Raw genomic sequence first — 13,249 nt, 5'->3', positions numbered from 1 at the left:
AAATCATTGGCCATTGATGATTGAACTCAATCCCCACCTCTTCTCACCTCCCCAAAGGTGGAGGAGTAGGGTTGAAAGTTTCAATCCTCTAATCACATGGTTGGTTCCCCTGGCAATCAGCTCCCATCCTTAGGAGATCTCCAAACATCACCTCATTAAAATAAACCCAAATGTGGTTGAAGGGGCTCATTGTGACTAACAGCTCTTATTACTTAAGAATTCCAAGGAATGAGGATGAAAATGAAATATGTATTTCTCATTTTAAATCACAATATCACAATTGCCACCCTCACTCTTTATGGGGTGACCACAGCCTGGCAGCATCTCTCAGCCAAAGATCACAGATACTCTAAGATACGCAGTTACTCTCTCTCTCTCTCTTTCTCTCTCTCTCTGTTCTAGTATTGCTCCCTTCCCAGCTCCCTTAGGAAATAAAGGTTAGTAGTTTCCCAACACACCACCCAGTATGTGTTGACAATCTAAGTCCTCAGTCCAGCACCCCAAAAGCTGGAGACCTACAAAAATCTCATTTCTGCAGTTATTAACTCCTGAATTACAGCGATGGTTTTTAAACTATTTTAGCAACGTATTCTTTTCTGTTTTTATTTTTATAAACACAGTCTTACACAGAATAGCAAATATAAATAAAATAGATAAAGCTAGTGCTGCATTAGTCAAAATGAGGATCCCCAGAAACTGGCCCGATGTAGCTTTTGCTCCCAAACCTTCCCCTAGACCGTCTCCTGGGCCTCTGAGGAACCTCTTTTGAGGACCAGTGAGTGTTCTAGGCCAAAGGCGGTCTTGATAAAGCTTAGTGACTTCAGAAATTATTTAATGTAGCTATAAAAGGAGCTTACTAGCTTTAATTGTCCTCAATATTCAAAGAATCGGAGGCTTTGTTCTCACCACATTTATATTATAATCCCTTATAGAAATTCTTACAATTTTACCTACAGACATCCTCCTCTTCTCACACACAAAACCCTAAAATCCCATTGCACAACACGTTTTTACACCATAGCTGTCTCAAAGATCTCCAGACTTGAGTATCAAAGGTTTATAAATAAACAAATTAAAACCAATGAATCACTGAAATAGTAATTAGAAAAAATTTATTATGCACACACCAAAAAGACAGAGTACTCACACAAACACTTAGCATGCAATTCAAAGAAGTGACCAACAGAGGCAGCTTTTATATCTTTTAAACAAGGAAACAATTATTTGTGAAGAATTGACAAAGGGGTTTGGACATGGGGTAGTAACTTGCTGAAAAGGTAGCAAAGTTTGTTTATACAGCCATCTGGTGCCTGATTCCCTATATCTGGCTATAAGGATGGCTATCTTTCTCTTGGTATAGGGAGGGTACCTTTCACTTCCTGCTTTCACTCAGGCAAAGGAGAGGCAGAGTGTTCTTGCTGTTTCTTAAGTAATTCGAAATAATTTAACTTGATATAATCAGTATGCCAAAGTGACATATTTGGGGGCGGCCTGCCCTCAATCCCACCATTATTCTTCCAAAATAAGCTAAATTAACTTTTGTTTCTATGAGTAAACTGGCTTTATCTGCTCAGGGAATTTTCAAGGCTGGTCTCCATTTGTCCTTGATTTTAACAGAAGCAAAATGGCACAAAAGTTGTATTCTAGATACTGTGTCTGTGACACGGCCCGCCAGCTTCGGGGGATGATGGGTGCTGGTCTGCTCCTTGGTCTTCTGCGGCCACTGCGGAACTTGGTAAGAAAGCATGCTAGGTGGCACATGAGCCCGCCCCAACTAACTGGTGTGGGAGTTCCGCTTGAGGTAGTGGGTGTAGTGAGTCAGGAGTAGCGTCTTGAACATGCTGCTATAGATGGCCCACGATGGAATCAGGCTCAGAAAGCCCGCCTTGAATAGACAAAAACATGAGTGTCTGAGAGACTAGAAGCACAGGAAGTTACAACTAAAACATCTCAATTTATATTCATCATGTTTAAAAGAATTTTTTGTAACTATTGAAGTTAAGTCCCCAAACCTTTTAAGCACAGCCATGTGTTGCTTAATGATGGGGATACATTCTTAGAAATGCATCGATAGGTGATTTGATCATTGTGAGAACATCATAGTGTGCATTTACACAAGCCTGGAGTGGGCAGCCTACTACATACCTAGTCTGTATGGTACAGCCTATTGCTCCAAGGCTACAAGCCTGTACAGCATGTTACTGCACTGAATACCATAGGCAATTATAACACAACGGCAAGTATTTTTGCAGCTAAACATATTCAAACACAGAAAAAGTATGTTAAAAAATTTTAAATATTGTTAAAATATGATATAAAAGATAAAAATGGCACATCTGAGTAGGGCATGTACCATGAATGGAGCTTGCCAGACTGGAAGTTGCCCTGGGTGAGTGGTGCGTCAATGTGAGGCCTAGGACATCACTGTGCACTGCTGCAGACTTTATAAACACTGTGCACTTAGGCTACACTAAATTTATAAAAAATATTCTTCATTCTTCAATAATATATTAAACTTAGCTTATTGTAACTTTTTACCTTAGAAACTTTTTTAATTTTTTAAATATTTTTCAATTCTTTTGTAATAACACTTACTTAACATAGGAACACATTGTACAGATGTAGAATTTTTTCTTCTCTAAATCGTTATTCTGTAAGCTATTTTCTATTTTTAAATTCTTTAATTTTTTTCTTTTTAAACTTTTTTGTTAAAAACTAAGACACAAACACACATATTAGTCTAGGCCTACACAGGGTCAGGATCATTATTATCACTGTCTTCCACCTCCACATCTTGCCCCACCAGAAGGTCTTCAGCGGCAGTAATAGGCATGGAGCTGTCACCTCGTATGATAACGATGTCTTCTTTTGGAATACCTCCTAAAGGCCTGCCTAAGGTTCTTCTTAAGGAGGTGTCATTCTTTTCAGAAATATGTCCATGGTGGTTTGCTTGGTTCGTTTCTTTTTTTCATGATAGATAATGCACCATGAACATGCCTCTCTATTAATGAAAATCTTTTGGTGTTTTTTAATGAATCAAAAACTTTTTAAGGAGCTTGTCGAAGCCTGCAAAACTTCCGTGAGACTCTTCACTGTGAATTTTCTTGGAAGTTCGTTTTCTTCTCTGCGGTTTCCTTTTCTTTTGCCTGTTCTTTAGCAATGCATTCCTGTTTCGTTGCAACAACTACTCATTAGTCAATTCTTCAGGAACGACCTCTAGTTGCTTTTCAATGTCATCTTCATTTACACCCAGGTAAAAGTTGTTTGTCATTTCAAACACAGACTTACTGATTGTTGCAACCTCCTCATCCTTGGCAAATCCTTTGAAGTCATGGGTGAACCTCCTGAGTATCTTCTTCCAGATGCCATTCATACACTCCTTGGCAACATCACCCCAAGCCCAAGCAAGGTTCTCGATGCAGTCATAGATGTAATCTTTCCAGAACTGCGTCAGTGTCTTCTCAGTGTCCTCCTCAGTTGAAGCAATAGCCTAAGCAAAGGTCCACCTTGGGTAGGAGCCTTTAAAAGCTGTTATAACTCCTTGATCCATTGGTTGGATCAAAGAGATGGTGTTTGGAGGGGGAAAACACCATTCTGATATTGGGCTAAAGATATTCAATAAATGGAGGCTATCCAGGATCATTATCAACAATAAGTTAAATTTGAAAGTTATGTTATTCTCAAAATAATACTTCTTGAATTATTTAAACCACTCAGAGCTGGCAGTAAATGCAACATTATAATCAGGTTTAACCTTTTCTTTCAACATCGCAAACTTTTTGCTTTGGCTATGGTCATCATGGTGCCGAGAGGAATACGCTTCTGTGTCTGATCACCAATCCAAGTCATTAGAAGTTTATCCATGTCCGATATAAGCCTTTCTCAATTATTTATTAATTTTGTTGCCTTCAATGAAGCAGATCCTTTAACAGTTCCCATCTCCTTGTTCTCGTTCTTTATGATCATAACTGTGGGGAACTGGGACATGCCTGACTGGCAAGCAATAACCATCACTGATTTTCCACCTTCTTAGTCTTAATCACTTTTAATTTCATTTTCAAGTCAATCATTCAATGTGGCCTCTTACTGGCAACATTAGCAGTGGATTATGTATGCTTAGGGGTCATGATGAACAAAACAACACAAAGTTTAATCAAGCACAAGAGAAAATGATGCAGTTAAGAGATCTATGAAGGTAGATCTATGAGGTTGCTGCTGGTATAACACGGCATACTGTTTTACATCAGATTTATTTTTATAAATAGAAAGAGTACTCATTAAAATAAAAAGTATAGCATAGTAAGTACATAAACCAGTAACATAGTTGTTTATTATCATATCAAGTATTCCATACTTACATAATTATATGCACTATACTTTTATGCGACTGGCAGCACAGTAGGTTTGTTTATACCAGCATCACCACAAACACATGACTAATGCCTTGCACTCCAACACTACAATGGCTTGGAGTCACTAGGAAATAGGTGTTTTTTCAGCTCCATCATAATCTTATGGGACCACCGTCGTACATGAGATCAGTTGTTGACTGAAGCATAGTTATGTGGCTCATGACTATAATTGCTAAAGTTTAAAGGTTTTCTGACACTTTCTCAGCAAAGTTTTCTCAGAAACCAAAGCAGTCACTTGTAGAATCAGCCCTGAGGAAATTCTAAATTAAGAGAAATCTGTCCATGGTAAAGCACCATGTTCTTTCTCTTAGTGAACACTTCCTATTCCTAGTCCTCAGTCTCCTCGTGTCTTCATGTTCTTTCCACCAAGGTTTGATTGAAATGAGATTTAAGGAAACAAATCAGAAGATCTGTCTAAAATTCTTTGGTGATGCTGAAAACAGAACTACACTGAAACTGTTTTCAGTATTAGCATGCAATATTCGACTCTACCTCTTTTTATATTTGTGTTCATTTCTACAAGCAGCTCAGGAATAGTAAGAACTCCTCACATCATGTGCCATTTAATGTGATTTCCATATGGAGTCCACGGCATGCAGGAAACAGCTTGTGCTTACTCACAAAAGCCAGTCATGCACACTACTCCTAATTCATGGGCACTGACAACACACTGGTAGCTAAAAATCAGGAATGGGGCGGTGGGGGGTGCGTATTTAAACAATGGAAATCAACAAGTGCTACATATCAAGGTGTTTTGCTTTGTTTTGTTTCATTTTGTGAACAGCCAGAGAGTTGAACATTTACTAGCGCAGAGGGCCAGAGAAGAAAGCAGTCCTATGGGGTAAGCTCCCTGTGTCTTGATCAGCTCTTCCCAGAAGCTCTGGGAGCCACCTTACTTTCTGAGGGGAGAAGGGAAGTGGCCAGGGTGAGATTTGCCAGTTGGGGGTTATCTATGAGCTAATGACCCAAGCCTCCAGCTTCTCCTCCCCTGGCTACCTATGCCTTTTCACTGACTATATTACCCATCGGTAGCGCACCCTCTGGCATCGCTGTCCTTGCTAGGGGAGAAAATGGTTGAGTGTTCCAATAGCAAGGAAAAGCTATCTCAGCCCTGTGAGGGCCGCCTATACATTTGTCCTCACTTGCTTCAAGAAAAGAGAAGTTATCAATTACCAAGATTTCATGGGCAAGGCAGCCACAGGTTTCATCTCCAATCATGACGTAATTCAGTGATTCTTTAACAAACTCATCAGCAGTCTTGGTTATCAGGTTGGTGTTGATGTAGTTTGTCATGCGGGTCGAAACAGCATATGGGGTCAGCACCTACAGTGGGAAACAAAGACAGTAACACAGGAGCAATCCACCGAAGCCTGAGAAATAAACCCCCATTTTACCATACCTTCATTTTCCAACTCTGTTCTTCCTGTAAAAAGTGTCAGGATCCTAAATGATAATGCAGCACTGAAAAGGCATAGAACTGGTGCAGAGGTAGGAATAGGAAAGGCTGGTTTCCAGTTTCACTTTGCCACTAATTCAAGATGAGGCTTTAGCCACATGACACTAGGTGGTTCAAATGCACACAGGGTAACTGAGGATATGAGCCATCTCTCAGAACATGGTTGCCAGACTTTGAAAATAAAAATGCAGGACACTCAACTAAATTTGAATCCAGAAAAACAACAAAAAGATTTTCAGTATAATTATGTCCCAAGTAAGGCATGGGATACACTTACAGTAAAAAATGTATTTTGTTATTTATCTGAAATTCAAATTTAACTGGATTTTCTGTATCTGGCAACCTTATCTCAGAAGTTTATTTCTAACATATACAGCCAAAGTTGGAGCAATTTAAAACATTCTGGATTCCCACTTTTACACTTTAGTTGGGAGCCAGGAGTAGCATATACCGCATAATCTTTCCTGCTGTGGTAAGAAAAATAAACAATCACACATTGTACCCTGCAAATCCAACACCATGCTTCCACCTGTAGTCTCACCACTGTGTGGCCTGGTATGAGATTTTATAATGGAGTTTCTTACTTTATTCCCAGACACAGAGACCTTGGCATCTTTAGAGAGAGAAAAAAGATCTATGCTTCTTTTCTTGGTTTTATTGTTTTTCACATCACATTTGCAATTTTCGTCATATCACCTTTTCTTCCCTTGACACTTGAAATGATGTTACTCATAATAGAATCCAATTACAAGTCAATCAATTCAATCGACTTGGTTCTCATGGAAATGAATGCTGTCATTAATTTGCATAACACTTTCTTCCAAAGATCTCAAAATGTTACTTTTAGAGAAAAATATAAAGAGCATGTATTCCCAACCCTGGTTTCCAGATAGTGAAATAACAAGTAGTTTTATTCCTACAGTAAGTTTTGGTTGACAAAGCACCTTTTTGTACAAATTAGGGCTCAATAAATAGTGGTTAAATTTGCATACTTATTTATTCATTAGATCTTTACAATAACTCAGAAAAGTGAGCAGTTATTGTAAACCCCTTTTTACATATGGGGAAACTGAGGCTCACAGAGTTTAAGCAAGCTTTCCAGGATCACTCAGATAATAAATGGCTGAGCTGGGATTTGAAAATCAAACCTGAGTCTATAGTACATACTTCCTCATTCATTTAACAAGTATTTATTGAGCACCAATAACGTGTGTGTTTGAAGAAGCTAGTTGGTTTTCGAAAAGTCAGTCTTTTCACCTTCTCATACTTGCTAGGAGAGCAGCTCCAAGGCTTCTGCATTAGAAAAGGGGTTCCCTTCCCTACCCCACCTCCTCCCACTCCTGCTTCCCCATGGAACTCACTAATTTGTCCTGATGTAGCATCACGTAGCAAGAGGGTCGACTTCGTTTCTGAGCGCTCACTCGCCCTATCCCACTACCTGCTCTAGCACCTAGGGCATGGGTGAGGGCGGCAGCAAGCGAAACCGTGGTAGCACAGCTGCCACCATGAGGGTTGCAAGTACTCCCATGGTGTCATCCAGACCACCCTCCTCCTGGCTGCATATGCATGGCCAGTCCTGCAGGAGGCAGTGGCCCCAGCTCTATGGGAATCCAGAGTTCCTATTCCCAAAAACTCAGAATAGTTAACCTCACCTGGATAATGATTCCTTTCGCTTTATATTCTGCTTGCAGCGCCTTGGAAAATGTGTACACAAAAGCCTGGAGCAAGAAGGAGAAACACCTCGTGACCCAGAGCTTGCTTTGTCCATCAGAACCAACTTTCTCAGATTTCAAAGGGCACCGCAAGGAGCCTACTGCTTTTATTTTAAAATGCAGCAGCTTGTCTTGATGGGAGTTAGGTCTTCATTTCTTGGTCTGGGAAGCGGTCCCTCAATCAGTGGAAATATACATTTTGCGATAAATACATACCTCAGGCCACTGCATGTGAGTGATCCAACCCAAGAGAACCTGTCCCTTGTCTAGATCACTCCCTCCTCCAATGTTTTTTTTTTAAGAGAGCATGAGGACACCTGACTAGACCTCCGGGCAGGAAGGAAGTTACAGGGTTACCTGCTGGCAAGAAGACAGCAGGGCTCCCAGGCAAGGAGATGAGTGAGGGCTGGAGGCCTGAGGGGGCTGTGCTTGCCCTGCTGTGCTGCTGCAGGCCTTCGTCAGCCCAGGGGCAGCACCATTCTCTGATTTGTACCCAAGCACCTGCAGACTAGCTCTGCCCAGTACATAGAAGAATGCCTCCTGGCAAATCTGTCCCTCAACTTGCCAAATGATCCAAAGGAAAATACCAACTGGAATAGACAAGAGGAAGAAGGAGAAGGAGACGAGAACTGCATGCTATCACTCACCTTGGAAGCCGAATACATGGAGTATAGAGGCCAGGGAAAGAGAGCCACCCCAGAAGAAATGTTCAAGATGAGCCCTCTCCGCCTAAAAGATAAAGAAGCAAAGTTTCAGTGGTTTTGCTGCCTGATCACACCTCAAAGAGGGAGAAAACAGAAGGGCTCCAGGGAACGCTGGGGAAACTTCACCCTTTCTAGGCTTCCAAGTGCACTAACTGCTCTGCTTCCAAATATGTGAGTGAAACTTCCTCGACATCATAGGCTATAGCACCGCACAGAGATGTCGCTTGGCAGTCAGTTGACATCAAGGGCTTGTGACTGGGAACACGCTCTGCTACAACAAAGGCCTCCCACCAAAATGCAAGAAACCAACTCAGACCAGACTCGGGGAAAGAGATCTTTCTGTCTCAAATGCGACCACATGAGCTCGAGGTCCCTTCTGACTCATAAGATGACCCACAAAAGGACAGGGGCCACAAGTAGAATCCTGTCTTGGGTAGAATTTGATGGTTCATCATCTGCTCACACAGGCACCCACACAAGTTTCTGGGGTCCTTGATTATCCTTTTGAAATTTGTTATCTTTAATCCATCCCAATTAGATGGGTTCAATTCAGAAAAACCAGGAAACTGCACATTAGAATACAAAGCCAATCCCCGTGTTCTGCTAGGGAAGATAAAACTATCAACCAGTTGCTTTTAATGAATACCACCTGAGAAAAACCAACTCCCAAATGTAATAGGGTGATAGAAACATGGAGTAAGTGGAGGCACTGATAGGGTACTGATTTTTACCACTAAATTGGAGTGTTTGTTCTGACAAGAGCTCAAATTCATAATAACAAAGAGATGGTCTTGGTCTCAGGCCAACTTCTGAAGTTTCTTTTATGCTCAACATGAGTTAATTTTTTAAAAAATACAGTGTGTGCTGAAACTGCTGTTCTCCTCCCTCCAGTATATGTTACATTCGACCTTCAAGTATGCTCATCTGTTTGCAAAGCTGGCCTGGCCCAGAATGTTGTTTTGTTTGTTTTGTTTTGTTTTGTTTTTATCCTATAATCTCCATGTCTTTTCATCACAGTTTTATCATTGTTAAAGTAGCAGCCTGATGACCCCTATCCCCCGGGTCTCCGAGTCAGCTGACTGCCAGACCAGGGAGACCATGCTGCTCCAGGCTTTTTCAAAGAAAGTCCTTACCTTGATTCCATGTCTTTCAGAATTAGCTGTGTCATCTACAAGAGAAGGCCAAAGTTATACCTTGACAAAGAGCTAAGTAGCAATGGGCAGGGTTCTGGGAGAGGTGGTTGTAGGAGGAAGCTGGAGAACTGCTTCATCCTTGCAAATCTGCTGACACTTATTGGAGGTAATTCTGGCAACACTAGAGTCTGGTGGAACTCACAGGAGGCAACCTAGACAAATGGCAAACTGCTTGGAGGCCTCTGGTTTCTTCCCCATAAAGCTAAAGTCTTTCTGCAAAATGAAGGCAGTGGAAATTTATGGAAATTGGCTTCTCATTGAAGTTCCCCAGATACTCTTTACTTGGGAGACAGGCAAAAGTAAGCTGGCCATCATAAATCTCAGCCATTTGTTAGTATTGGGGGACAGTCAAGGAACCACGCAAGTGTCCATGAGACAGAACATGTCTGTCTGTCTATCTTTTGGAATTACCACAGTGTCGACAAGCCCCTGTCCCTTCCCAATCTACTGCCCCCGAAGATCTCTTCTCTGCCACTTCTAGAGCTTAAGTATCTCATTCAAAGAGCTTTTCATATCATAATTACAAGGCACACATTTTAAGAATTAAGGAGGAGACAAACCCATGGACTAAAATGTTCTTGAAAGTACAATTGAGTGGACTCAGGCTTGGTCTTGGGAGCAACTTTGAGACAGAGAGGAACAAAATGGCTGAGGAGAGGCAGAGAAATAAAGGCTGGGGACCAGAAAGTAAGTTTTTCCTTTTTCTCCATGTTGTCTGGGAGCCCTGCGGGAGCTTTTCAGTGGTATCCTTGCCACCACTCCCATTTCATGGACCAAGCTCTTAAGCCCATCTGCAGGAGCCTCCAAAGCGATGTTTCACTGCTCTGGGTCAGCAGCGGAGGTGGAAGTGGGGGAGGAGGGCTCCCTAGAACCCGTAGGACCAGCCCCTAAAAGCCCTGATTTTCAGGGAGGTGGGAGAAGGATAAGGACTAGATCGTGTCATCGCCCTTTCCTTGGCATTCCCAACTTTGTCAAGGATGTGACTGGAGCTCTGCTGGACAGGGCCCGTATGTCCTCAAAGTCTCCCAAATGAATTCACTAGTCTCATTGGGCAGATAATCCCAGTTAGAGAGATAACATCAGACTTTGTGTGTCCCAGTCACAAAGCCCCCAATATTTAGCGTCTTACATCAAGTTCCTCTTGCCCTCAAACTCATCTCCCATCTATGCCCTTGATGAGATCTCTACTATTTCCAGATGGCTACTTTGGAATAATTAAGTGATACTTGTCATGCCTCCAACCAGCATGGCCAACTGGGGCACGGCTTACTCAGAAGCTAAACTTCAGTGTGTTTTTTCTGTTACTTAGGGAAGTTAGTGTCTAGCAGTACATAAAATAATTTTTTCGTAAATCAAAGCATTTCTCTGCTAAAAGAGTCAGAGGTTTGTCAAATGCATTTGGGAAGCCCTGTGATCAAATGAATCAAGACCAAAAGATCAATGTGTAAAATAACTTGAAAGGTTTAGCAGTAAGGCTACCGACAACAGTTGGACATATAAAACTTACAGTTTCATCAGCTGAGTTTTTAAAAAGGCATTGATTGTGCAGCATAAAAAGAATGTACATACCAATAAAAACTGAGCAGGAAACTCTGAAATGCCAGTATGCTTACAGAAAAATAATTAATAGTAAAAATAATTTTTCTCAGCCCAACTTATCCCTCTGGTCCGTGCAGCAACCATCCCCCTCCTCAGCTTGAGAGCAACCGATTTTCCTCTGGGAAAGCAGTCCTGCACAGCCAGCCCACCATTTCAAGGTGAGAATGAAGCTCCTGCTGCTCCCCAGCAGCACAAAATCAGGATCAAACCTGATTCACCGCTGTGGTTCTACTGGGCCTTCCGGAGTGGTCGCGAGGGCTGCCAGGCGCAGCTGTGAATTTTATGTAGTAAGCAAGGTGCCCTTGCTCTGGGGGTGGGTGAGTGGAGGCTGAAAGCCCAGGGTTCACTCACAAGCTATTTAGAAGGCCCTTGCCATTCAGAGGAAAGGAAAACAACTGTGTTCACACAAAAGCACTATCTACTGGCCAGGCATTGGGCTGTGTCCACTCTTAAGCAGCATCTTTTTCCAAATTGTCTGCCTAGAGGAGGCACTTTTTTTCTTATTCATGCAGAGGCACAGTATAGGACAGCTTTGTGGTAGTCATGTCTATAAAGGTTTATGCAGTTGACTCTAATCAAAGGACCTGAATGGCACCTGACACATCACTTAGTCCAATACTCTTTTAATAGCAGATGAAGAACCTGAAGTTTAATAGCATGCCCAATGCTGTCCACCTAACTAGTAGCTGAGCTGAGATCAGAAATACATGTAAACATGAACTTTAATTCAATAAATAGTTAATGAACAGCAAGAGCTCATGAAATCCAAGCCATGCCCTCTGCCATTTTTCTGAACAAAGTGAGCTTTCCTCTATTTACAAAACTAAAATCAGAGGAAGGTATTGCATTTTTTTAAAAAGTCACCTTGGAATCCTGAGTCAGTTTCAGTATCATTAGGTCTAATAAGTGTGAGAAAACCGAATGCAGAAATAGGATTCAAACACTAGAGAATGAATCCATCACCGTACTTGAGGAAAACAGAATTAAACAATTAAAAAGCTACTACGTGGCCTCTCAGTCGAGTGTGGTTCGATGTCAAAGAAATCTGCTTCTACAGAGAAGGGGCCAATTCTCCTGAGTTGCCAAATTCCAACAGCTACATTTTAATACATTTAATACCTTGATCACATACCTTCACTACTGAAGTGATGTTACAGTGGATGAGGCTCTGTAATAAATAATCACAACCACGGATCAGCAGTATCATTTGAGAAATTCTCTTGAGAAGTAGTCAGTGCTAAAGAACCATAATGTGGGCAAATGTGCATTATGAGTAGTTCCCTCCCTCACTCAGCCTGCGAATGAGGCTCCTAATTGGCATTCAGCAAGTATGCACTAGGACCGGGAAACATCTGACATCCATACTATGATTCTATAAAAATGTGATCTTGAATCAAAGTCAATTAAGAGTTTCCTCAAAAATTTAGGAGGTAATAAAGATGCAGTTTTTCAAAAAGAGATGGTTAATTTCCAGCTGGAGGAAGAGACATTAGCATATGTGAGTCTAGAAGACAATAGCATAGAGAATAGAAAGACAAATGATTATATAATTCAAGGTAGAAGTTCTGGGCTACAGAGGTTGGATAAAGAAACTATAAGAATTACCCAAGACAGACAGAGAGGGAAAGAGGGACAGATGTAGAAACAAGCACAAATACAGACATAAATAAAGAGAAGCAAGAATGAAACCTGCTTAATGGGGAGACACATTTATGCCAGAAGCAAGGACCGTAGGGCTAGATGTGTAGCCAAGACGGGTTTTTGCAAGGATATGGAGCGATGTCCAAGCAATCTGGCATGATAGTCCCATGCAGTAGACTTGGGACTTAAATAGAACCATAGGAATACCTGTAGAATCAGGGAAAGGGAACGTGACTGCCTGCTCAGAACTCCAAGACTTCAAAGGTCAAGGTCTAGGGAAGACTCGACAAACATTGCCTTCAAGGACTGTTGAATGTATAACCAATTTACCTGGGACCAACAATGGCAGCTATGGATCTGAATCAAGCTTGCTGAACTTACAATACCCCAACCATGAAGTTTGTATCATGGACTTCCCTCACACTGAAGGTCGAACAAATCTTATTACTGGAGAAGACAAAGAAAACCAAATAGCTAGACTTCTCCCACTTACATCCACAGCCTCTGAACTTCTCAGAAAGAATCACTCCCT

General features: G+C 41.5%; 1 protein-coding gene across 1 annotated transcript in view; it reads right to left on the bottom strand.

Moving 5' to 3' along the window:
- Positions 1 to 1,125: 1,125 nt before the first annotated feature.
- The window catches only part of HSD17B3 (hydroxysteroid 17-beta dehydrogenase 3), a 38,120-nt gene continuing 25,996 nt past the window's right edge, over positions 1,126 to 13,249 (bottom strand). The window contains exons 6-11 of the mRNA XM_039880452.1: positions 12,209 to 12,244; positions 9,418 to 9,452; positions 8,228 to 8,309; positions 7,521 to 7,586; positions 5,586 to 5,735; positions 1,126 to 1,885 (exon numbers count right to left, since the gene is read on the bottom strand). Of these exons, the coding sequence (XP_039736386.1) occupies positions 1,775 to 1,885; positions 5,586 to 5,735; positions 7,521 to 7,586; positions 8,228 to 8,309; positions 9,418 to 9,452; positions 12,209 to 12,244 (480 nt within the window). The 3' untranslated portion in view covers positions 1,126 to 1,774. The remainder of the gene's footprint in view (positions 1,886 to 5,585; positions 5,736 to 7,520; positions 7,587 to 8,227; positions 8,310 to 9,417; positions 9,453 to 12,208; positions 12,245 to 13,249) is intronic.

The sequence above is a fragment of the Pteropus medius genome, unplaced genomic scaffold (genome assembly GCF_902729225.1).
Source record: "Pteropus medius unplaced genomic scaffold, Ma_sr-lr_union100, whole genome shotgun sequence".
NCBI lineage: Eukaryota > Metazoa > Chordata > Mammalia > Chiroptera > Pteropodidae > Pteropus > Pteropus medius.
The sequence above is the reverse complement of the archived record's forward strand: the minus strand, read 5'-3'. Positions and strand labels throughout refer to the sequence as shown.